This window comes from Knufia obscura, assembly GCF_036327395.1.
Source record: "Knufia obscura strain CCFEE 5817 isolate CBS 148926 chromosome Unknown scaffold_13, whole genome shotgun sequence".
In the NCBI taxonomy this organism is placed as follows: Eukaryota; Fungi; Ascomycota; class Eurotiomycetes; order Chaetothyriales; family Trichomeriaceae; genus Knufia; species Knufia obscura.
The window spans coordinates 795,229-819,766 of NW_027042699.1; the positions used below are offsets into that span (position 1 = coordinate 795,229).

The 24,538-nt window shown below is 50.7% G+C and overlaps 5 protein-coding genes across 5 annotated transcripts; 2 read left to right on the forward strand and 3 right to left on the reverse strand.

The window, feature by feature from the left end:
• Nucleotides 1-351: 351 nt before the first annotated feature.
• Nucleotides 352-1,371, reverse strand: PMZ80_009462 (uncharacterized protein; the record flags this gene model as incomplete). The annotated part of the gene is made up of 2 exons (XM_064877856.1): nucleotides 352-1,310; nucleotides 1,365-1,371. 2 exons carry the CDS (start codon nucleotides 1,369-1,371, stop codon nucleotides 352-354), a joined length of 966 nt encoding a protein of 321 aa, XP_064726581.1.
• Nucleotides 1,372-9,401: 8,030 nt separating this feature from the next.
• PMZ80_009463 (uncharacterized protein) lies at nucleotides 9,402-12,310 on the reverse strand (the record flags this gene model as incomplete). Its single annotated transcript, XM_064877857.1, has 3 exons — nucleotides 9,402-11,312; nucleotides 11,365-12,068; nucleotides 12,121-12,310. The coding sequence occupies 3 exons, from the start codon at nucleotides 12,308-12,310 to the stop codon at nucleotides 9,402-9,404; spliced, it is 2,805 nt and encodes a 934-aa protein (XP_064726582.1).
• Nucleotides 12,311-12,562: 252 nt separating this feature from the next.
• ZTA1 (NADPH:quinone reductase) lies at nucleotides 12,563-13,605 on the reverse strand (the record flags this gene model as incomplete). The annotated part of the gene is made up of 2 exons (XM_064877858.1): nucleotides 12,563-13,263; nucleotides 13,311-13,605. The coding sequence occupies 2 exons, from the start codon at nucleotides 13,603-13,605 to the stop codon at nucleotides 12,563-12,565; spliced, it is 996 nt and encodes a 331-aa protein (XP_064726583.1).
• Nucleotides 13,606-16,924: 3,319 nt separating this feature from the next.
• Nucleotides 16,925-19,918, forward strand: PMZ80_009465 (uncharacterized protein; the record flags this gene model as incomplete). Its single annotated transcript, XM_064877859.1, has 1 exon — nucleotides 16,925-19,918. The coding sequence occupies one exon, from the start codon at nucleotides 16,925-16,927 to the stop codon at nucleotides 19,916-19,918; it is 2,994 nt and encodes a 997-aa protein (XP_064726584.1).
• An 883-nt stretch (nucleotides 19,919-20,801) lies between these two features.
• On the forward strand, nucleotides 20,802-23,679 carry PMZ80_009466 (uncharacterized protein; the record flags this gene model as incomplete). Its single annotated transcript, XM_064877860.1, has 2 exons — nucleotides 20,802-20,903; nucleotides 20,974-23,679. The coding sequence occupies 2 exons, from the start codon at nucleotides 20,802-20,804 to the stop codon at nucleotides 23,677-23,679; spliced, it is 2,808 nt and encodes a 935-aa protein (XP_064726585.1).
• Nucleotides 23,680-24,538: the final 859 nt, after the last annotated feature.

Genomic DNA, 24,538 nt, shown 5'->3' on the forward strand with positions numbered 1-24,538 from the left:
TAGACAAGTTCATCGGATCATGCCCAATATTAGTTCGTTGCCATAACCTCACGTGATCAAGCGCCATCCTGCAACGAATCTTCCCCTTAACTTGAACGCAATCTTACCTCTGGTTTCTATATGATCACTGGAGCGACTATTGACCTTCAACTCAAAAAGTTGAAAGTATGAACATCAAGTATCTTGCAACTGCATTGCGGTCGATCTAGAACAAAACACATACTGTGACCCAAGCTGCTACCTGTTCTATGTCAACGCAACTCTTCTGAGAGACGCAATTTGCACTCATTGCACTCAACGCTTATCTGCTATGGGTCTTCTGTGCCTTCCGAGGTCCTTTCTTCCCGCTCATCAGACCCCACTGGCGTGTTCCTCAATCATCTTTTCCATAGCAGCCTGCCTCTCTCGTGCCATGGCGATTAACCCTTCAGTCCACTCATCCTTCCACTCCGTCATCTTCCGCATTAATCGTTTCTCTAGAGCTTCGTACTCCATAACATCATAGCTGAATGCTGCAGTTTCAAGATCCAAGATTTCTTCCCGAAAGACACCCACGAACTCGTAATCCTCATTACCTTCTTTCAGCTCTAAAGAATGAGCAAGGTTCAGAAAGCGTCGCCACTTCTTGACGGTGTCCTTCGGAGGCTCCCAAGACGTGATGGATGCGCCAAGTGTTCTTATGCATTGAGAACAGAGTTTGGTAGAAGAGCTGAAGCGAATGCCACAACACCTCAGAAACCGGCAACCGAATACTCTTGGATCGCAAATTCCGGAATACGGTATATCGATCGTAACACTTTTGTGGAAGAGGAGATCACGCAGTAGCCGGCAAGCAACCACGACTTCTTCCGCTCTCGAGGCTGATATGCTTAGGTACATTTTCTTGAAACGTCGCAGCGTTGGATACGTTTGGGTGAAACTCTTGCCCTGAGCAATTTGACCGTTGTGTCGTGCCTGCAGCACTTGCACAAACCTCGAATCACCCATGGGCCAAATGCTCGGTACGTCCTCCGCGTGTTTGAGGATGTCGTAATCGAGGTCCGGCAGACTATGTAGTGCATTAGGCATCAACATCTCTGTATCGAGCACACTGCACCATAGTCCGTCATATGGAATCCAGGACCCTGAAGTGTCACTTTCGCACCGCAGATCCACTTCATTCTCATCGTATAGTACTGCAGCAGCCTCATCGTGGACTTGCTGACAGGTCCTGAGGAATTGAGACGAAAGACTAGTATCATCTTGATAGGCTCGTTCGGCTTCGCAAGGGGTCTTTTCGTTGAAGTAGCTTCCTTGATCTGCAATTCGTCCTGTATGTTTATGAAGAAGCCGATAGATCTTCAAGCGGATCTCTCCTGGTAGACGTAGCATTGGAGAGGACGCTTGTGAAATGCGCTGATGCCTGAATTGTTGTGACATGGTTGAGTGGCAAAGTTGTTGTATTGGTGAGGTGGTAGTCGGTGGGCAACAGTTGACTGACCTAATCTACTTCCTGCGACGAAAGGGTAAAATGCAACAGACAGGTGGGAAAAGGTCGTTCATATTGCTTTTGTGGCATACTAGTACAAGTGCAAGCTCGGGAAGCCACCGCGTTTCTTCCAAGTGTCGCGTTGACTACTGACGTTCTGTAGTGGAAGTGATTTGCGTCCTTACACTCTGTCAGCTCCATTAGTGCAGCGAGCGTGTAGTGTTCCTGTTGTCAGCCCGAGCTTTTCGTGGAGCTATTGTTTTCGATCGTACAAATTATTGATGCAGCTGTACTGCAATCGTATCTAGTTAGACGTTGGAAAAGAACAGGTGGGCGATGTAGGAACTTCCCTCCTTCCATTTGATGTAGCAAGAGGCCCACAGCTGCGCTAGCAATTTGGTCTCCTGCAGCAGGCCGCAAAGCGCTCTGTCTCTTGCCCACAACCTCCTAGCAAGCACCCGCCCCATCAAACTCATATACCAAACTCTCAAAATTGTCCTCCAAACACAACACTTTCCCTTTAAACCAGCATGGTGCAACGGCAGCACACCCGCCCCCAACCACCTAATGGTCCAAGCTGTCCAGCACGTATCCAATGCACATTGCATACATAAGCTGTCCAAGCTCAACACCTGGTAACACCGGTAAACTGCAACAGTACCCCGCTGGACCCGTCACCCGGGATACTCGTGTCGTTCTGACACCCAGCCAGCCTCTTGAGGTCCGTGGTGTTTCAGCCGGCGCTTGGTTTCCTGGGCAATTTGTCGCTAGTGGTTCGACTCGGATCCGATGGTTTCATTGAGCGGCGACGGGTCGGAGCCGGTCGGTGGGTTAATAAGTGTCGTGAGGCCCCCAGGGGATGTGGGAGACTTGGGTTCGAGTCCTGATGTTGGTGGCGTTTTTTTGGTGTTGCTGTTGCGGCGCAGTCGTAAGAGGTGCGGCGAGTGTTTGTTGGGTAAACCGGGAGCTGGAAATGCGAACAGCCGATGTGCGGACCGGAAATGACATTGATCGTTGGCAGGAAGGCGGCGCTGACTGGTGGGCGGAATCGAATGTGCTTGGCGTCACGGGAAGGAGCATCGAGCAAACGTGCGATTGCGTCGGAGCATTGCTTCAATTTACCGACCTGCGAAGGATTGTTAGATTCTTTTCGAGCCGGCTGCGTAGACAATCAGTGATGCCATCGTGTATGGATTTCTCGATTCCTCTGAGGGCCTGAAACGGACAGGCGGGAAGAATTGTGCAGCTGCGTCGAGTTTTCAACAGGCAAAAAGAGGTCTCTGCCAGTGTCTTCGGTCTACCTCCCTCATAACTATGGCCAATTCCCCTCCAACCCACTCCCAAATGTGCTTCCTTTTGCAAAAGCTGTACAGAGGACGTCCGCATGGGTTTTCATCTGCAGTCGCCTTTTGAGAATGATGCAGGGCTTCACGGCACGACAAGATGTGCACAAGGGGTCAGCGCAGCTGTGCTCAATCGCGCATAGCTTCCGCAGTATGTATTGTTCATTCTTAACGCCGGAGTACTTCGTAGAGTCATGCTGATCAGGGGAGGTCAGATACTTTGTAAGCTGTGCGATGCTCGGCCTCAGCGCAGGGTTAGGAGCGCCTGCAGAGGCAGCTATGGGCCGTGGGGGAGCAAGGTGAACGGTGACCTGGTCGCGACATAGCTCATCTCCCGGCAGGGTTCTTGAGTTCACGTTCAATTTCAATACAGCATGTCTGCTTGACACTGTCCGCGGTAAGTTTCGGAGGAACCTGTGGTAGTGTTAAATATGTTGTTGCAGCACAAACTGTTGTAGGTGATTGTCAAGCTATCCTTCATCAGCAAGCCGAAGAAAGAGCACCGCAGTCGCGGGCCGGAGAACTCCCGGTACAGCACGCTTTCCCTAACAAGGTTTACGTCTGGAGCTTGCCAATTGCTCCTTCCACCACCGCCAAGCACGATCAAGCCTGACCCAAGCCCGAAAAACGTCAGGCGACAGCCACCTCGCTGTGTCCGAGCTTGTAAATTCTCCGGAAATTGCACGAAAGCTTTCGAGCTTTGGGCTTAGCTGACAACGAGGTTGGAGCTGCAACAGCCTTGATCAGCCCACGTCGATGAGGCTCTGTGTGGCCCCTGGCTTGAAATTAGTGATTGTAGCGCGCACACGTGGCCCACAGGGATGAAATGAGATGTGGCTGATCTTGGTTTAGTCATGACGGTGGACCTCGTCGTGTCGAGTGCACTCGAAAAGGAAGGTGTACACACGGATTGCCGCAGGAGAGATGGTAAGCGAGATTGAGTCCTACTTGACCGGTTGTGGGTTCAGACGTGATGGTCCGGTCTGCCTGTTCAAAACTCATCGCTCTGACTAGCGCGTGGCTTCGAGCAAGAGATTGTGAACTCGGTATTCGAGTCATGATGTGTCCAGTGGCACTGGAGCAGCAGCTGCTGTGACGCCTTCTTCATCGAGAAAGTGTGCCGTGGATGCAGGTTACACCGAATCTCGGAGGACACAGCAGCGTCCCTCCTAAGAATATGTTCGTGTCTGTACTACATCAAGGTGCGCAGCGAATCGTAAGATTAAGACGCATGTCAACGCATCGGCCCCAGTGAGCTTGTGTCACTAGCTTTCGTCCCGGAGCAGCCACGCTGGTGACAGCGAAGACTTTGGCGGGTGAAGTTTCCTTGGACTTCAATAAAGTGTGTACATCTTGAACGTGTCAGCGACATCCATCCCGATAGCGGGAAGCAACTCTTGTACTGCATAGTCAGGCGCAAGTTGTTGAGATTCAGGTCTTCGCACTCAACTTTTACCGAGACTTTTAAGCACTTCGACACAGCGGTTGATGGACAACAAGTTACAGTAAGCTATGGCGGTATGGGCCTCCTGAACCCATCAACGTGGAGTTGGGAGTCTGTGCATTGCTGATGTTGACTGTGCGCATGCGTAGCCATCATCACACAAGCAACAAAATTGCACGGCCGAGATATCTGTGTAAGCTTTGCAAGGTCAAGGGGAAGCATTATTCCAGCCGGGTTTTAGTACCACTGTGCGAAGATAGCCTAGCGCTAAATCTCGGGATACCCTCACCCGAGCCATCGGCTGCCTCGACTTCTGATTCGTCGTGCTGGGTCTGCAAGCAGTCAGCAATTATTATTAGCGAACATGAGTGGTGTGAGGTCAGCATACAGATTGTGTTGACATTGAAAACCACGCCGACTCTCAAGCAAGGCGTGCGTTGTCCAGAAGCTTTGCGAAGTGGGTGTTCGACGTTAGGGACGCCGGAGGCTGTCACCAATTGCGAGTCTTCAGCAGGGCTTCATTATTGACCCAAGCGAGCAGAGTCTTGTGACCGTGTCGGCCTGTAGCTGATCGTTGACCGTTGTCGCCGGGCGACATGCACACACCTCCTTGGCTAGATTGGCATTGCATAGGGCTAGTATGCGAGCTCATGACTTGTGTTCTGTGCGTTCGCAGAGCGAAGAACTTTCGAATCTTCCATTTGTTCATCGATCCCAAACAGGGCATAGTCTGTTATGGAGCAAGGTGTTGATCATGGCTGCTTCAGGAGCAGGAAAAGAGGCTGCCTGAATTCAAGGTGGATCCCGCCTGGATCTTCGGGTGTGGTTAGCGGATCGACGTGTCAATCGTACCTAACCTGAAGTGGTATAACGAACGATGCTGTTTTCGATACACCGTGCAAGATGGTAAATCGTTGGCAGCCTGATTGGCATGCATCGTATGGACAAAGCGGAACGCAAGTCTTCAATTCATCAAACGGATACACAACGAGGGCAGAGACACGATTAGACATGTGGTTACATCATGAGATTGATTGAGTTGGTTCCGATAAGCAGGTTGCTGCTCCATGCTAGCTTGAGTCATGATTGTAATCCACCACCGAATTGTGCAGCTTCCATACCGTCAACCACAATAATGGTAGCCGTGCCTCCATCTCAGCTCCATTTCCCTTACACAAAGAGTAGAATATGTCTCTTATGTTGTGTCATCATCATAATCCGACTTCGCTTTTTCGTCCGTTCCGTCCGTAGCAAACCAAAGTCCGATGGCCTGCATCTCGCTTGCGCGCAAGATCATGAGTAATAATGAAAATGTTGTGAATCATTATGGTACATGTGACTCCACAAAGTGGTGATTCCAATGCCCAGAACACCTGCGCTCACAAAGGAAATGTCAATGTTGCAAATCTAATCGCTCGCTAAAGTTGATGAAAGCAAAGTCGTGGTTGGCTCATGCAGCCATACTGACCATGCTCGGCCTTCGTTGCTCGTGGTAGTAGTGATTCTGCGATTGTTGCCGGCTTGCTCTGCTTGAGTAGGAGTATTGAGAGTATGGCTCTGGAGATGGTGCCCGAATCAAAGCTTCCTCGAGAAGAGCTTCTTGATAGAGGAGTTCCTTCACTGTTGTCAAGCATCGGTCATGTGCTATCCAAATTCCTTCGCTTTCATCTGCTCCTTCCACTGTGCAGATAGACATGATGCTAGCTAGTCGAACGCGTTCGCTGCTGAATGCAGCTTCAATTGCTTTCTCGGCTTGAGCGTAGTTGTAGGATGGTTCTGAAGATAGTTTTTGCAGATTTTCCGGCGATGTGCTGTACCTGTTGGAAAGAGGCACGTGGGTGTAGACAAGGGACGCCAACTTCCAGACATCGCAAAAGATACACACCCTTCTGCAGACGGCACAGTGAATCTTTTGTTGCGGAGAAGGTCGGAGACCTCTCATCAGCGCTTGCTTTGATTGGCAGCGAGGCATCTTTGCTGTGGTGTGGTGAAGGTAGTGTTGCTTAAGATGTTCGAAGATATTTCTTAGATCGACCTTGCTGTCTTGAATCAAATTCTCAGTCGTGTGCTTGAATGATGCGAAGCAGAAGGATCAATGGGGGCGGACTGAGGATTTATGTTTCTATCAGATCATGATAGCCGGAGACTTGATTGAGTCACTGTCCACTACGGAACAGGTAGTGCGAAGCGTGTCAGAGACGCTAGAGGCTGATGTTTGAGCAACATCCTTGAAGCGGATCACACAACGATAGAATTTACGGTGAGCTAGACGAAGTATAAGTCAGCTGGTGGAGTTGTATTAGCATACACTGGCAGCACGAGAGTTCCGTGCGTGGAACTCCTTGTCTGAAAAAGTGCCCTCAGGGCAAGATCAGAAGCCCGAGAAGGAGCGACAGCACACAGATTGCATCAGCCATCCAAGGTACTGGAAGACGCCAATTGTTGCCCACCGCGATGGCTAGCGAGAGCCCTACGAGACGATGCAGCACAAGGCGGGGACTTTTCAAAAGGACCTCACTAACTTGGAACGACTAGCGATGAGACTTGCGGATACGTGCATGATTCCAGCAGGGTTTCATCTCGTGGTCTCTACCGCAACTCCGTCACATGGCTAGCTGCGATCAGATTGCTCCTTGCTTTCCTGGTAATACGGTCTATTCCATTTTCGGTCTGAGCTAGGGAAAGTAAGCATGATGATTGGCTACAAACAGCAGTTACCCCTCCAGTGTGCGAGGCTCTACCTGGTCGGCCTCTGCAAGCCAGTCTCTGCGCAGCGGTGAAGCTGGAAGTGTGCCTTTCCACGAAGTCGCAGTCTTTGAAAGGGACGCTGATACTTTCCACGATGTTGCATCCTTTGATTGGGCATCTCCAAGCGAAGACTCACTTTTGTATACCGACTCACGATTTACACTTCTGTGATCCAGTGCCTATGTCCTCACAATTGAGTATCTTCACTCTTGCCCGAAAGGTGGTGCTACAGTACCTATGACTCCAGAACTGTGCATTTACGATCATCGCCTTGTGTTCGCCGAGAGCTGCTCGTCGTTCGGTGATCCGGAACGGTGCATGCACAGTCTGTTGATACTATCGGATGTAGTGACTCCTGAGTCCTTGCTTCATAGAGACAGCTCTCTGCTTTCATCTGAGACCGGTAGCAGATGGATTGCATTCTGATTCCTGCTTCCGTCCCAGCTTCTTACTGCACCACATTCCTCTCCCGTCTATAGCTCTAGATCTGTCCAATTGCGTATTCATCGTTATGGATCTCCAATCTCGTATCGAAAGACGCGTGTTGACTCTCATAATATTCCATAGGGCTGGCACCTTCGCCTACCAGATAGGGTAGCTTGGCGGAAGCTTTAATCACTACGCTGCCGGAGCTTCCCGTATCATCTGACTCGAATTGAATGGGCCTGAGCCGGGTAGCCAATACGAAGCTCCTAAAATTTCCGGCAAGGACTTTTTGTATGTAGCTGCAAAGCTTATGTAAAATGGCCTGTCGGCTTTCAGAAGCGAGCATCAGTGCACGCCTTATTGATGATGCCTGTCGCAAATATTTCGACTTGTCGGTCGTAGTTAGGAGTTCACGACGCTCGTACTCTAGTTTTGAGTGAGAACTTAAGGTATCCCTCCACCAATGAGCGTTAATCTGTGTTGACCAAGAGATTACCTAATTGATCCCTCCTGAGCTGAGCCGAGCACCATTCCTGCATTCCGCAGGACCATAACTGACAATGCTGACGCGCTTTCGAAGTAGTGGTCTGGCTCCGGCCAACCACAGTACGGTAGCAGCATCCAGGTACATGTCGCAATCGCTTACGATCCACTGTAGGTGGGAAGCAAGCACCAAATGCACCAAGCACAAGGATGCTATCGCCCTATGGCTCTGACTGCTCCATTCAGATACGAGCAACAGCACTCAGAAAGCTTGCTGACCGTGCTGCATGTCAACTTCAAGGCGGAGACAGTGTTATGGCCAATCGTGATAGCCTTGCCAGACCTAGAAATCGACGCCGACAAACAAGTTCTCTGAAATGGCTCGCTGACCGGGTCATCAAGCGATGGCCACGTTCTCTGGCGAGTTTCTGGCGCTGCTATTTTTTGATACGTGACTCCTAGCTAAAACGCATCACCACGAAGCCATGCTTCAGCGTTTCTTGCCCAAAGTGGTAGCTACCAAGACTGAAGCCAGAAAGACAGAATCGAAAGAACCACACGCGGAACGTGGTTGGCAAGCCGTCTGCACGTTTCATTGGCTCAGAAGCACGCAGCTTGCAGCTTGATACGAATCTTTTGTCATGCTTCAGCTTCTGATGCACCATGCGAGATGGCGTGATGCCAATGTTCTTTCGAAGCAAGGATGATGAGTAGCATCAACAGAACACCCAAGAAGGACATGCAGATGCGATAGGGCTGAAGCAACGGCCCTTGCAATGCGGTGATTACAAAGACACTTGTATCGTTGCATTACTAAAAGTCCTTCTAGAAGAATGGAAGATTGCTGCCAAGCAAACAAGCTGCGCCACGTCATTGTCAATCTCATGGCACTGAGTCAGGAGCCTCCGTCGTCAACACGTCTTCGCGCTCGGGATACGCAACTGAATTGCTCTTCTTCTACTCGCTGTGACCTGCTACATATGCTTGATGTCATGCTTGCTGTGAATGGCAGCAAGCATACACGCTAAAGTCCACACCAGGTGTAGATTTCTGAGCCACGCGCAAAGTTCGAGAAGCTAATCGTCATGAACGCCATCATTTGGTTTGGTCCTCCATCCAGAGTGATACAGCAGTGCGAAGTGAGGGATATGGCAGTCAGTCTCAAAGGAAGCCAATCCGTTGCTGCACTGCTTGGGTTGGCGGTAGCACTGGTGCGACAGGCAGACCCATTCTGAGATGGAATATCTCGTACTAAAGTATAAGATGCGAGATACACCCCGCGGGTGAAGGGGATCATGAGAGCTTGTTGTTCATTGGACAATCCCTCGGGGTGCAATAGCCCTGAGCAATCCCTGCAGCAAACTTGCCCAGCAGAAATGCGATACATGGGTCACGGGTCACCAATAGGTTCAAGGTCGTGTGGTCTTTGAACATAGGGAAAAGGTAAAGGACTCTTGGACTACTAACAATACATTCCCAGATTCCTGCCTCAAGCCCACACAAGTCTCTTCAAAGAATGGCTAACCTGCTCAATATACCCAGTCCTCCTCTTCGCCTCAGCGACACTGATAATGTCGCTGTGTTCAACAATTTCTTTTCCTCTCTGCTCACCAAACTGAGTGCTTCCATGAATAGCTCGTCGAATCTCATCAGCAACATTCTCCGCGATCTCGCCAGGCTTGCCAGCCTTCGAGGTGATGAGAGCATCATCATCACTAGGAGGCACGACTTTCAACGCCATGGTCCGATCTTGCGCAGCTGATTGTCTTGTCACTGAAGCAGCCATCCAGGATAATAGTCCTGTGCCTCCGTCAACGCCTTGTCGCTCATCTTCCTGAGGTACATGGTAATTTTGTAGCGATCTGGTGTTCACTCGCACGACGTCTCCCTTACCGGGCGTGTAGCAGATCACAAGTCCCTGGTTGATATCCTCGCTCATCTGTCTTTCGGTAAAGGTACTGGTGACGTAGACGCCCCATTTGATACTCTTCACATTCCTCAGATCGACCTTCTCGTACCGTGCAACCTTCTCGGTACCCCAGTCCATCTTGCAGCAGTACAAAGCTGAATCTGTCAGCAACACCACCGCTTCCTCGAACGGTAGCGTACGTAGCGTATTCTCCTGGTTCGGCACAAGCATAGTCCAAGCATGAATCAAGTCTTCCTTATCCGGCTCCTGAATCACCATCTTGGAACACATATCGATAGCAGCTTCACGCCCAGACTGCACCGATATGCCAGGGTCAGTGCTCATCATTGTGCTCTCGAAGTCCTCGAAGACTTTCCAGCTCACGTTGCCAAGTAGCATGTCGATGACGGCCTGGGAGAAGAAGTCGTTGACCATATTGCTGTAGTATCTGCTAATTGTGAGGCCAAAGTCGTTCATTGCACCTCTCCAGTTCCGCTTTCGAGTCCGAGTGTAGTCTCCCTTGAGTGCAGCAGTGGATGCGTACTGTCGCGAAATGGCATCACCATTGTCAGCCCAGAGGATGTTGAACCAGTTCGTGCTCGGGTCCTTCACGAAGTCGATAGAATAACCTTCAGCTTCGAGCGATGCCTGTAACTTATGCTGTGCAAAGGCCGACTGTGCCACGTTCGTACGGTCGAGGCAGTCCATGCAATTCGTCCTTATGACCCCTTTCTGTCGCGACTGTGTTGTCCCGTTTTGCATTGTTGTCTCACCCGAAGATTGCAGGAAAGGATCGAGCTTGCTGACGAGTCGCGAGACATTTTCGAATTTCATGCCACGGCATTCGGAATGGAAGTCGAACCATTCGAACGAAATGTCGTCTGCCTTGCCTTCTTCTTTTGACTTGCTGTACATCCTCTCGTATGCTTCGCCAATTGGCTGTTCCGTGCCGTGTCGATCAACGAGAACCGCCGCCTGTGTCGCTCCATACCGCTGTTTCAGGTTCTGGAAATGCTTATCGTATGCTTTCTGGTTGGCTTGTGGCGAGTTGTGAAAGATGACTGTGGGTTTAAACTGGTAGGGTGATTGTGAGAAGTAGGCCGGTATGGATCCTCGAACTTGAAGAAATGATCTGATAGGAACAGCCGAGCTCCAGTCCGCGGCTGACAAGATCTGCTCGGTCTCTGCAAAATTTGCGACGTTGCCTTCGTCGTCTATGCCTCGTCGTAGGTATCGGAGTCCAGCTCTCTTCGTAGATCGGCGGGAAATCAAAGTCAGGAGAAATGCTTGCTCTGTTTCGTCCTTGTCTGAAGCTTTCGCTAGGCTTTTCACATCGTCTGTCACGGCCTTCACTTCAGCCTTGTTGTTTTCGGAAGACCCTTTGGACAATGTGAACGCTCTTTGCCCAACAAAGCCTTGCAAGATGGGTGTGAGGAAATTGCTATTGTTGCTTTCGAGCAGTTTTGCACCGAGCTTTCGGTTCCAGAAGAACTAGCATTGTCAATCAGTATCCCAGTCAAACTTTTGTCTTCAGAACACTTACCAGGGGATCGAGGTTTCTGTGGTTCAGAGGCTGATCGGGTGTGTTCATGTCTTCGAAACGTCTTGTCAGGTCAATGTCATAGGAAAAGAAGTAGCTTCCAGAAGTGAATATCATTTTTGTCGTTCTGAGAATTCGTGGAAGGAGATTGACGGTAGTGCTGGATGATGAACCAGTAGGCTTATTTGTGTCGCTGGACTCGGCTGTTGCACCACTCTGCTTGTTCTCCTTCGCCTCTGCTAGGTCTTCGAGAAGAGTATCATCCTTCGATGCTGGCTTTGGTTCACTGGATTGAGTGCTGGACTCGTCCTTAGCTAGCTTTGAGGCGGGCCATTTCTGACGCGATAGCCACTGGGAAGCAAACTTGCCAAAAGACACATTCCTCGTGGCAACATCCTCTGCGACGCTAGAGCTGCTTGGATTCTCACCCTGGTAGGGTCCTGTGTCGTCTGCGGGGGCGGTTCCTAGTTGGGCAGTTTTTGACTGTTCTTCGTGCTCAGTGTCGCTGGCACTGCTGTCAGAGTCATCTGAAGCAGTTTCCGAGGAGCCGAGAGCATTCTTGATAGCCTCACCTGCTTCGTGCTGGGAGGTCAAGGGTAGCAAAGCAACATCAGTCACAAGATAGATCGGCTTGTCATATATCCTAGCCACTTCTTCTCGCTTGGTGATCGCAATGAGATAGGACGAGCTGGCGACGTTGATGAATCCTGTAATGCATTAGGGCTCTCTACATGCTGGTGCTGTAAGAGAAATGATTACCTATAAGACCATGAGCTTCTAGCCGGACCGAGTCCTGGTTGTTGTGCTGGTCCCTTTTAGCACGGTCTGTTATCTGTTGAGACCTATAGTCAATGAGAAGGGATTTGTGGTGCTCCGGATGGCCATGTGCCTGCAGCACCAATCCTTCTATCGTCGCGAAAATGACGAGACGTCGAGCGAGACCGGACATTTTGCAACGAGAAGCCTACCTAGGCGTGAATGATACTTCTTTACATTTTATCCATAGGGGACAAAAATAGTGCATGGATTGCTACTACGATTGCGTTCATCCTGCATCATACCATAAAGTGTAGTTCAAGTGGTTGGCGACTAGTCGGAGGTACCGCTAGTGACATCATCCAAGCATGTCCAGCGTGCTCTCCTTCCTCTCACCAAGCAAATTACGGTGCTCCTTACGCGCGCAGAGTATTGTATTCGTAATCTACGTCGTCTTGATCAATAGCTTGCCCGATGTCAGGCGACCTTCTAGATCTTTATGTGCCTGTTGTACGTCCTTCAGGTCGTATATCTTGTGGATGTTGACCTTCAGCTTGCCATCTCGCAAATAATCAAAGAGCAGGTTCGAGTAGTACTCGAGCTCGTCCCTTGTCACAACATATTGCATCAGAGTCGCTCTCATGATCTTGGTGTTCTTCTTGGAAAGCAGAGCGATATTCATCGGTGGGACAGGCCCTGAAGCATTTCCAAAATATATCACGGATCCCTTGCGCTTGACAGCCTCAAGTGAGCCTTCCCAAGTTGTCTTGCCCACGGAGTCATAAACACAGGTGACACCCTCTGGAGCGATCTTTTTGACCTCGGGAACCCAGTCTGGGATGTCTTTGTAGTTGATCATATGCGCATAACCATGCTCTTTTGCCATGTCACATTTCTCCTTCGTGGAAGCAGTGCCGATAGCTGTAGCACCCAGGTCCTTGAGTATTTGTCCCAGAAGTAGACCCACACCGCCTGCTGCAGCATGAACCAAGATTGTATCTCCTTTCTTGACTTCGTAGGCTTCCTTTACCAAAGTGAGTGCTGTCATACCCATGAGGAATCCACCGAGAACTGTGTCATCGGACACGCCGCTCGGAATCTTGACGACTCGATCAGCGGGGACAGACGTATATTCAGCGTATGATCCTGTAGCTCAGTTAGCTTTGAACCCGCGCAGTAGGCCAACGACTTGCCTTGCTTCAGATATACTACTTCGTCATTTTCTTTCAAGCCGTGGACATCGGAGCCGCCGACAGCCGCAACAGTTCCGACACCTTCCTGGCCAAGGGTCAACGGCCAGCTCGGTGCTGGATAGAGCCCGGTCCGGTAATAGGTATCGATGTAGTTTATGCCGCCAAATTTGTTCTTGACCAGGACTTCAGACTCGCCAACTTTGGGCACTGGTTGGTCTTCGGTGTATCGGAGAACTTCTGGTCCTCCTGTCTTGTCGCAGAGGACCGCCTTCATAGTGGACGGGAGGGAAGACATCTTGCGGACAGCAGATGATTGCGGAGCACGAGCAGGTTTGATATGAGCTGCGATAGATGAGAGACGAGCAGCTGTCGTGGCTTTCAATGGCAGTGCCCGCAAAGAGGTAGAAGCAACGGACATGAGATACACAATGCAATGAGACTTGGTTTGTAAGCTGTAGATTTGAGCTTCCGCACCTACCAAAACGTAACGAACTGACTCAGAATAAAGAAATCCATGGAGGACTCACAATCGGAATGCAGCTCGGTTGCACGAGCAGGGTAGAGCTGCTGCGACAGAGAACCAGTGTCGATGCCGCTACGAGGTATGGAGTTCATGCCGGCAAATCCTCAGCTGGTGTTGGAGCTTGAAGTTGGAGAAGCGCTGGTGCTCCGGAAATATAATTTCCCGAGCACGTGGCCCGGCTTGTCACCTCCCCGGACATCGGAGAGGTCGCCCTCAAGCACGAAAAGGGAAGGTCATGCGGGCAGTCCCTATGTTCGGGAGATGATTTACTGTACCTTCATCGTCTTCTCCTGCACATTGAGGACGGACACTAGGCTGTGTCGAGTGTGATCGCGACCGCTCGACCATGTTTTTAAGACAGCGGTATTTGTTTCTCTGTGCCGTTGACAGCGAGTTACACGCATTGGCATAGCAGTTGCGCAGATGCAAATTTGCTTCGGATTTATTAGTCAATCGTGGTCCGCTTGCCGCGCGGTCTTCCTGGTGAGAACCTCCTAACATGCTCTTAGACATTTTACACATGGTCAAGAACAGCTTTCGCGGCCTTGGAGCGAACCGCAAAACCCGGCCGTGCTTACGACGACAGCATTCGTGAGGTTCATGCCAAGACCTTCGCTGGCCGAAGTTCGTCAGCTCACCCCAAGGTCAGATGCATGTGTTGAACTCGATGAGGCGTATGTCTTGTCTTGCGCCTTGCTAATTAAGCGTTTTCCAGCTGCGTTCGGACGTATAAGCTTCTGCAGATGCTGCTTGGATGAATTGGTGGCATGTGACGTGTCTCTTATGGCAGTCAGCCTAGAGACCACTTCACAGGCTCTGGCCGTACCCTCAAGGTTCGTCGAAGTTGTTTCCGGACTAACAGATACGCTGCATTCCTCTAGGAAGGCTGTCGAATCGTTGGCATCGAAGGTTGTTCAAGCCATGGTGCCCTGCTTTGCAGCTCTCTAAAACATAACCACGATCATGGTCCACAACCACCGGAAGCTACTGCAAGCTCGACGCAGCTTCGTGCCACCCCCCAACGATCTCGTCTGCGCCTGCTTGAACTCATGGTCAAATCTGAACCACATGGATCATAAGCCGGTGAGGAGCGGGCCATCCGCTTGCTAATGATCGTCCACGGGGAAGTGGTTTGTGTTGTGATATCCTCTGATCACGATACCAAACAAGAATGGTTCGCAGAATGGTTCGCAGCGTTGCACGAGTGGGTTGAAGGACTCACCTCCGATACGTACTCGAATGACCCGCTGAACAGCACGGGCGTACGGTGGATCTTGAGGCATTGCTTGATCGGGTCACTTACATCTATTATGACAGAGGCTTGGTGCAACGAATCGCCCTTCATTAGGAAGATGAGATGTCTGCTGACATTCTTCACAACAGTGTGTTGGCCAACTGTTGTGTCACCGTGTACAGCTTCTGTAGCACTGAAATCTGTCATATCGCCGTCGGCATCAATTTTCGGCAGTTCTGCCCATGTATGTTTTGCTCACCATCGTCACTGAGCGCCCTCAAGGTGTACATGCACTTTTATCGCCTTCGATGCATTCTGAACATGACTACTTGGGCAGCGTGGCTTTCCCAGATCTAGACTGAACGATGTGCTAGTTTTCGCGTTCGAGATATCATGGCGACTGGCTCGCTAGTTAGCTTCTTAAGACATGCATGACATTCATCGCCATGATCCAGGGCCGCTGCAGCTTTGAGTGGTCGGCTGCACAGTGCCTGATTGACTGAACACCTAGGCTCCATTTAGTGTCTCGAAATACCTCACTTTTTGTTCTCGAATTTTGATCGCACATGGGATGGTCATTAACCCTCGATGAGTTCAGGACGAAAGTCGAGTATTACCTTAGCGGCTGCTACACTGATCGGTCGGACGATGGAAATCAGCTGCTCGTAACAAGCTGCGGGTCGGTAGGACTATCGCAATAACTAGCACTCTGTAACGGTGCAAGGAGCTGCGTGTCGATACCCGTTGCCATGCAGAAATTATGCATAAGCCACACAATCGTCAGACCAAGAATCAGCGAAGAGGCCCCCAATGAGCTCCAAAGTTCCCTCCAGATAGTACAATACATTCACGCTTAAGCAAGGCGTTAGGTTGAATTGGGTCACGTGTTCTTACCTGGCACTCTCTTTAGAGGTGAAGACGATGTTGCGCCACAATGGTGCAGGTCTCAATCATTTCAAAGTACTACTCGTAGCATTCCGAACCATGGGCTGGGATGCAATTCTGCGAAGGAAGAAATGCAGAAGAACATGGGCGAGACGGCACGGACGGCTGCGGCGTTAAGCGATTTTCACTAATGCCCCAGACCTCGTATGGTGGGCCAATCAAAAACCTTCGTTCGCATTGAAACTGACCGCATCTTCCCAACTCCCTCCACCTGCGAAGACTTTCGCCGTGCCCCAGCTTTCCACTTCCGATGAACTATCATTGCTCGCTAAAGGCCCGATGCGTCCGTGGGTCGCTGGCCACCATTCTTGGTCTTGATGCTCGATTCGACGTAGAGGGGACTTGGAAGCACGGTAGGAGTTGCAACTAACAAAGTCCAGGAGACCTTGTGGTTCTGCAAGTTGTGTCTTTCTCTATCGCGCTGTACCTGACTGTACCTTGACTATTGAGCAGCCACTGTTATATTTCACTGACTACGCAGGTCGTGTGCTGGCGTCCGGCCGTGTCCGTCGCACTCCACTACAAGACCGAAGCGTTCCTCGATTTACTCGAGTACGGTAGCGAACCCTCGACTGTTCTGCAGCTCATGCAGCAAGCAAAACGACCAACCTTGACCTCGATTTCGATACAGACCACGCCAACTACACACCTTACTCTCACCTGTACCACCCCAAATCCTCGAGCATTCATGTGTAAACGCCGATCTGTTTCGGACGCGACGAGTTGGGCAGTCTTTTGCAGTACTGTGGGCTGATCCTTCTGCATGGTCACCAATTCACTGTCACAACATTTCTGCAAGAGCTTGGGCGGAAGACGATTTAACACACTGCCCTTGCGTGAGGGTTCTCGATAATTAATTCTTTGAGCACCAGGACTCGCATAGGCAGCTATATCTCGAATACATGTGCCGAAATGGTTCAGTGGCCGCCATCTCCCACCGTGGAGGATGAAGCGACGTCTTTGGCGAAGGAGCATGGCTCGAACAATCTGGAAAAGACACTTCACAGCGACGACCAATCAGTACCCAGTCGAGGCGAAGTAGACCAGTACCCTGTCATAGTTGACTCTGATACCAACACAGAAATCCCGGTCAAGGAAGCTAGCAAGTCTTCCAGAAATCCAATCTTCTCTAAGCGAGCTGAGCAGCCTCATGTCTCTACCATGTTTCGAGATGAGACAGGCCTGCCTACACCACCTCCATCGGACAATGAAGCCTGGGTCCGTTCAAACACTCCCGAGCCCAGGAAAGACAAGGATGAACAGACTAGATCCTCGAGATCGAAGTCTACCACACGTGCGGAAGAAACCCGCCAACCTAGGCCTGCCATCTCACGGATTCAGACCGATGTGGCTGGCGAGCTTCATATGATGAAGCGTGGTACTAGACGAGCGCCTTCTCCATACTCCTACACACGTGAGTCTGGCACGTTTCGCGTTGAGCATGCCCCAAGACACTCGCCTAATGCCTTCCTATCGCCGGCACATGCAAAAGATTCTCCAGTATCAATTCAGGACACTACACAACAGCGAGAAAGATCTGCAGAACGCAGAGATTGCGACAATTCTACTGATTCTGAACGGCGATCCAAGAGATCCCTACGCTTCGCAGAAGCACATCAAGGCCCGGCAACGCGACAAGATCGACCCTCCACAGCGGTTTCTGATGCTTCACCCCAAGCAGCCGTGCAGGACACAACGGAGAGGAGAGACTACGCGGGCGCTTGGGATTCTAGCGAACGTCGGCGTTATGTCAAGGTGGACCAGGATGTCTCGGGTACTGATGTTCCCAGAAAGGCTCAGAGGTCCAGGAGCCGAGCTACCAGAACTACCTCCAAAGTCAGGGAATCACCTTATTCCTCCTCGGCGGAAGAGTCGGTCAGAAGCGAGCGATACGGGAGCACAAAGAAAGCCAGTTCTGATGAGCAGCCTGTACGACGTCGATCATCTCACAGACGTGAAAGGCCCCGATTGGCGGAGACGTCGAGTCTCATTGTCGCTCAGAACAAGTCCGGTTCGTCAGATGACGATGCTACGAGGCGTGTGTACCGTGTGAGGGATGGCCGATCTCCCATGACACCACCTACGGTAACAACACCAGATCACATGGAGGACTATTTTAGTAAAGCATTCCAGACCAACGCGTCGAGGCCATCAACATATACGCCTCGTTCTTCCGTTGACGAGACACCATTGTACTCACCACCAACAAGTCCACCTCGTACACCCAGGACAGATAGACCAAGTCGACAGGAGCTCAACAAATCCCCTTCGTCATCGCCTCATCGCACGCCACAACATTCGCGTGGGCCATCGCTAGACGAAATTCAACTCAGAGAGTTGAAGACACATACCTCTCTTCTCTCCCAAGCAACCGCTGCGGCTGCCGCTTTAGCTTCGAAAGCCAGCCCGCCTGTCTCTAGGTCGGCTTCGAATGCTATTGAAACTACCTTTGCCTGCTCAAGTAATGGTCCCGTCACTCGGCCAAGGTCGAGGGCATCATCTCCTCAGCGTGAGAGGGCTCGTCGGTCAGATGCATTCACTTACGGTGAGCAAGCCATGCCAAGAATCATCTACCCGCCCGTGCCTCACTCAAAGCGCCCAAGCACAAGAGACGGACTGCCAAAGATTGAGCTGTCCACGCCTGGCGCTATCTCCCCCCCTCAAAGGAATGCCTCTTGGACAGGGTACGATCAGCAGTACAGGGTGCAAGGTGGGCATTTCGGCGGGCCACTACATACAATGACAGCCATGAGCACGACGCTACCAACTACACAGCTGAATGCGGCTCCACCAATGTACAGATCTCAGTCTGCCAGTACGCCACAGGATTTGACACAAAAGGGGGGTGACTTTACGCTACCTCAATGTCCTCGATCACAACCTACACAAGGTTTACGGGATTGGTGCTCTATCAGGGATATGCCCGGTCTCGACATCTGTCCGAAATGCATGCAAGCAATTTCTGCGACGCGATATCGCACACTGCTTGTACGGAGTCTGGACAAGCCTTACGACAAATCGACTGTCTGCGCATTTTCAAAAGCTTGGATTCGCACAGCATTCATCCAATGCGTGAAGCAAAACAAGCCTGACATGTCCCTCGTCAGAAAGGCCAGCATTCTTCCAGAGGGAGCTCGACCGTGCGAGGGTTCAAAGCCCGACGTGCGCATGTGGTGGAAGCTAATCGACCCGTCTACAGATCGAGCAGTGCCTGATTTCTTCGCGTGTAGCGCATGCGTCGGTTCAGTGCATCAAATTTTTCCTGATCTACCTGATCAATTTCGACGTGATGTCCTCAATCAAGAGAAGGTCTGCAATCTCCACCCAGGGAGCAAGCACTTCAACACATTTATGGAGCAGCTGGATCAGGTTGCAGAGAAGTGTCGTGACAGAGGCAAGAGCAGTGCTAGGTACATGCAGCCTTTTGTCGATCATATCCGCCGCGTCACTCGACATCCGGAGTGCGCAAGGGATACTTTGATGACGAATCGTGCATGGCACTTCATGAATGATCTGCCTGAATTCAGTATCTGTGAAGCATGCTACGAGGAAGTGGTCTGGCCCCAACGTGAGAAGCCGGTGGCACGAGACATATCCAAAGTCATGAAGATTGTACCTCACTCGGCGTTCAGAGGCTCGGGCGTCACATCTTCGGCATCGAACGCTGGTGTTGGAACACATCCGGTAAGCTGTCAACTCTACAGCGAGAGGATGCGAAGGATGTTCGCGGATGTTGTCAGTGGCCGGATCAGCTTTGAAATGTTTCGAAGCAAGGTTAAGGAACGACATGCTGCTCAATATCGGTTGACTGAGATGAACAAGATGTACGAGGAGGATCAGAGAATGGGTTGGGATAGGCGGGCTGATATCGAGAAGAATAGACAGTATTGGCGGAGCTTAGAATGAGGGTTTCACAGCGGTGACTGTGCCTTGAGGATGACTGATATGATTCATGAGATCAATGGTATATGGGGCGAGGACGACTTAACGATTCGACATGGCTTACGGCTGATGCTTATGATAAAATTATAGACTTGGCATTGGGACTCAGGTCGGTGTGCTGATAGCGCTGCTTTCCATAGGAAGGGGTGTTGACTTGGTTGATGAGGAGGTGCAACCATCACTAGACGGGCGCAACGACCACAGCAGAGCGTTCAACTTCTTGAGGACAAATTTCATAGCTAATGCCTTTTCAAAGAAAGGTTTTCTTCTCTATTCAGAACCATGTTCTTTTTTCATCACCATGCGCCGTGGCCGAAGAAGAATGGCAGTGACCCTGAATTACTCTGCCCCTTGCACCCCATGCAATAGAATGGCAGGTGTGGAGTAGAATTTCTGCAACACTGTGACGGCAAAATGTTACGGTTGGCATGATTTCACACCCAACCTCGAAAAAGTTCCCAGAAGACATTATTTGATGAACGTTACGACTCTTTGATGGTATCACGTTAATGCGCTGACGATTGACTTCACGAAGACTTTCATTATCCTGCACTCTTGCATCAACAACTTTCTCGACCTCCATATCCAAGTCTACGGCCGTCATCCCGCACCCACCCTCCATAATACATCGTCCTTGCGTAGTCTACTGATGGTATCTTGAATGGGCACCCTTGGCCTGCTTCTGCGCTGGCTTCACTGTTGAGCAAATCCTCGTGGTTTTTGCGGCATAGGATACATAACCGACTGCGCACAACACTGGCATTTACCATTACGACAGAAGGGTCTCGAATGCAAAGTTGGTGAAGGTCGACAAGAGCTCCCAGTCAACAGCGCACCCGAGCACAACATGGCATGGCAACCGCAAGAAGCTGGTGTCCAGCAACTTGCTGAGATGCTCAAAGATTCCCTGAGCGGAAACGACAGAGCGAAGCAGAAGCAAGCAGAAATAGTAAGTGGCATTGGGTCCTTTCGCGGTTCCTAAACCGCTTACGTTGAACGGAAACTGACTTCTATTGCAGACACTCGCGCAAGCGTCGGTCTCCCCCGACTTTGCCTACTACCTGACCTACATTTTTCGCGACACCCAGATTGGCAGCACTTTTCTGATCAGATATGCTGCCGCCATCCAGCTCAAAAACCACATAAAGCTTCGTTACGCATCCTTACAGGGAGAGGAGCTTGACTACATCAAACAGTCGACGTTACAGACGTTACGAGACTCGAATCCTCAGCTCAGAAGTTTTGCTGGCACAATAATAACAGAAATAGTCCAACAGGGTGGCATATTACACTGGACGGAGGTCCTGCAAGAGTTGATATCTCTGGTGGAAAGCACTGACAGCAATGCGACACCTGAGGTACAGGAAGCAGCCATGTCTGCTCTCGCCAAGGTCTGTGAGGACAACAGGAAATTGCTCGACAAGGAGTACGTAGGTCAACGTCCGACCACCGTCATAATACCCAAGTTACTCGACTTCGCCGGCCATTCGAACCCAAAAATTCGTGTCCTGGCAATTACCACGTTGAGATCCTTCATCTTACAGAAGAGTCAGGTGCTGTTTGCGAATCTAGACCAATACCTCAGCAAAATATTCCAGCTTGCCACAGACGAAGACATCCAGGTGCGAAGGACCGTCTGTCAGAGTCTCGTGCAGCTAGTGGAGTTGAGACCAGATATGTTAGTTCCTCATATGAACGATCTGGTGAACTACATCCTGGCACAACAGCAGACAGCTGGAGATGCCGAACTTGCGCTTGACGCTGCAGAATTCTGGCTAGGAGTGGGCGAACAGGAGCACTTGAGGGGGTTAATGGGACCATATATGGACCGGGTCATTCCTGTACTGCTCGCAGGCATGGTCTACGGTGAAGAAGATGTTGAGCGACTGGGCGGTGACGAAGCCAATGCCGACCAAGAAGATCGCACCGAGGACATCAAGCCACAATTTGCGCAATCCAAAGCTGGACGTGGTGCTGTACATCAAGCCAATGGCGAGAATGGCGACAGCGACGCTCAAAATCAGCAGAAAAATGATGGCATGAGTGACGGTGAAATCGAAGACGACGAAGACGACGAAGACGACGACTGGGACGACGATGACCCCGAAGACGCATGGAGTCTTCGTAAATGTTCTGCTGCTGCGCTCGACGTGTTTGCGGTGAACTATCACGGTGCTGTATTCAGCATCATCCTGCCATATCTGAGAGAGAACCTGTCACATTCTCTATGGCCGAAGCGGGAAGCGGCCGTGCTCGCTCTCGGAGCAATCGCAGAGGGCTGTCTGCCTGTCGTTGCGCCTCATCTTCCAGAGCTCGTGCCTTATCTGATACAGTCGCTGAACGACGAGGAGCCAGTCGTGCGTCAGATTACCTGTTGGTGTTTGGCTCGATATTCTGAATGGGCTGCACATTTGCCAGATCAAGCCGACGTTCAGAAATATTTTGAGCCAATGATGCAGGGTCTGCTCGAACGTATGCTGGACAAGAACAAGAAGGTGCAAGAAGCCGGAGCGTCGTCTTTCGCGAGTCTCGAAGAGAAGGCTGGCCCGAAGCTGAAGCCATACGTTCAGCCAATCCTGCAGCGATTCATTCTCTGCTTCGAGCGGTACAAAGACAAGAACATGTACATCTTGTACGACTGCCTACAAACCTTGGCCGATAATGTCCAGACAGAGATGGCAAAACCTGAGCTCGTGAATCTGCTCATGCCTACTTTGATCAACAGATGGAACAAGATTGATGATCAGTCCCGCGAGATGTTCCCACTGCTTGGCTGCCTTAGTTACGTTGCCATGGCATATGGGAACAACTTCGCACAATTTGCAGATCCCATCTTCGACCGGTGTATGAAGCTGATATACGGGTGCCTGCAACAGCACATGACATACACCACGGGTGAATCTGTGGACAAACCCGACAAGGACTTTATCGTTACAGCGCTTGATCTTCTCTCTGCAGTCATACAGGCGATAGATCCGGCGAAGTCGTCTCAATTGGTCCAGAACACACAGCCACAGTTCTACGATCTGCTGTCATTCTGCATGGAAGATCCGACAGAGGATGTCAGACAGTCAGCTTATGCCCTCCTTGGCGACTGCGCGATCATGCTTCTCCCGACCCTGGAACCTCACCTCGGGAAGCTGATGCCAATCCTCATTCGACAGCTAGACTTGGATCAAATCCGCGATGACGCTTCAGAAACTGCCTTTAATGTGGTCATTAATGTCTGTTGGTCCGCGGGTGAAATCGCAGCTCGGGCAGGTGCAAAATTCCAGCCATATGTTGAACCACTCTATCAAGGACTGATCGAGATTGTGAAGAATGAAGAGTGTCCCGAAGCAGCGAACGAAAACGCGGCAATCACTCTTGGACGTATGGGGCTAGCGTGTCCCGAACAGATGGCGGCACACCTGCCTGAGGTTGCCGGCCCATTCCTGGACAGCATGAGCAAAGTCGCAAGTAGCGAGGAAAAAGCAAGTGCGTTCCTGGGATTCAACAATCTGATTCAACAGAATCCGAAGGCCATGGAAGGTTCTCTGGCAGAGTATTTCACCGCCATCGCACAGTTCCCATACAAGCAGCAGGAGAGCGACTTCGCCGCAGTCAAGCAGAGTTTTGCCCTAGTCATTCAGGGCTACCAGCAGCTCATCCCTGACTTTGCATCGTTCCTTGCGACTCTTCCTCCGAATGTCCAGCAGAAACTGAGGAATGCATATTCGATATGAAACGGCAAAAGTTTTAGCATAGCGTGACGCTTGAAGCGTTCAGTCAGCCGTACATCAGCACCTTGTTTGATACCAGCATAGCAGGCCTGATGCCGTGATAGTAGATAGTACTTAGATAGTGTGTTCTGATGTTGTTTGAGCGTTATGTTGATGCATGCATTTTTAGCATAGCGTGGCGCAGTGAGAGCAGGGCGGTATGGAACATGGTGTCTGCTCTGGTGAAGACGATTGCCGAAGAGGAAAATGAGCTTGATATCAAGATATCGTTGAAGGATGGTGAGGCTCAAGATTCGAGTATGCCACTATATGAGATCAAAGGGGGTCAAGAGCGGTGGTCCCAAGGTATCGATTTACAGCTGCAGTGAGGTGTAGATTCACGACCACAATTTCAATCCAGCAGTCTGGGATTGGCCGACACATGCTTCGCGCCACTGAACTTATTCCGTAGCAAGCATACTCAAGCCAACGTTCCTCGAGCCATGTGCGAAGAAGCTCGTGTCTCACTTTGACTCAATTTCGGATTGGGATTCATGCTACGACTGCTTTTGGGATCACGCTTCGCTTATCGACCTCGCAGTATGGTGTGGTGAAGATGCATGTACAACCCGAAAACTGAGACTTAACACATAACTTTGAGGCTAGAAGTCGGGGGTTCTTACCGCCGAGACGCTAATCATGGTAGCCAATGACGATGTGACCTGCCGCAGCTACATTTGGACTAGGGCACAATCCGGCAGGCGCAGAAAAAGTCAAATCAGTCTTGAGCTTTCGTTCAGAAACGAGGTTGGCTGAGCTGAGGCAGATTCACTGGCAGTACGTGATCGATACAAAACATACCTTCAACTGTTTATGCATCTCG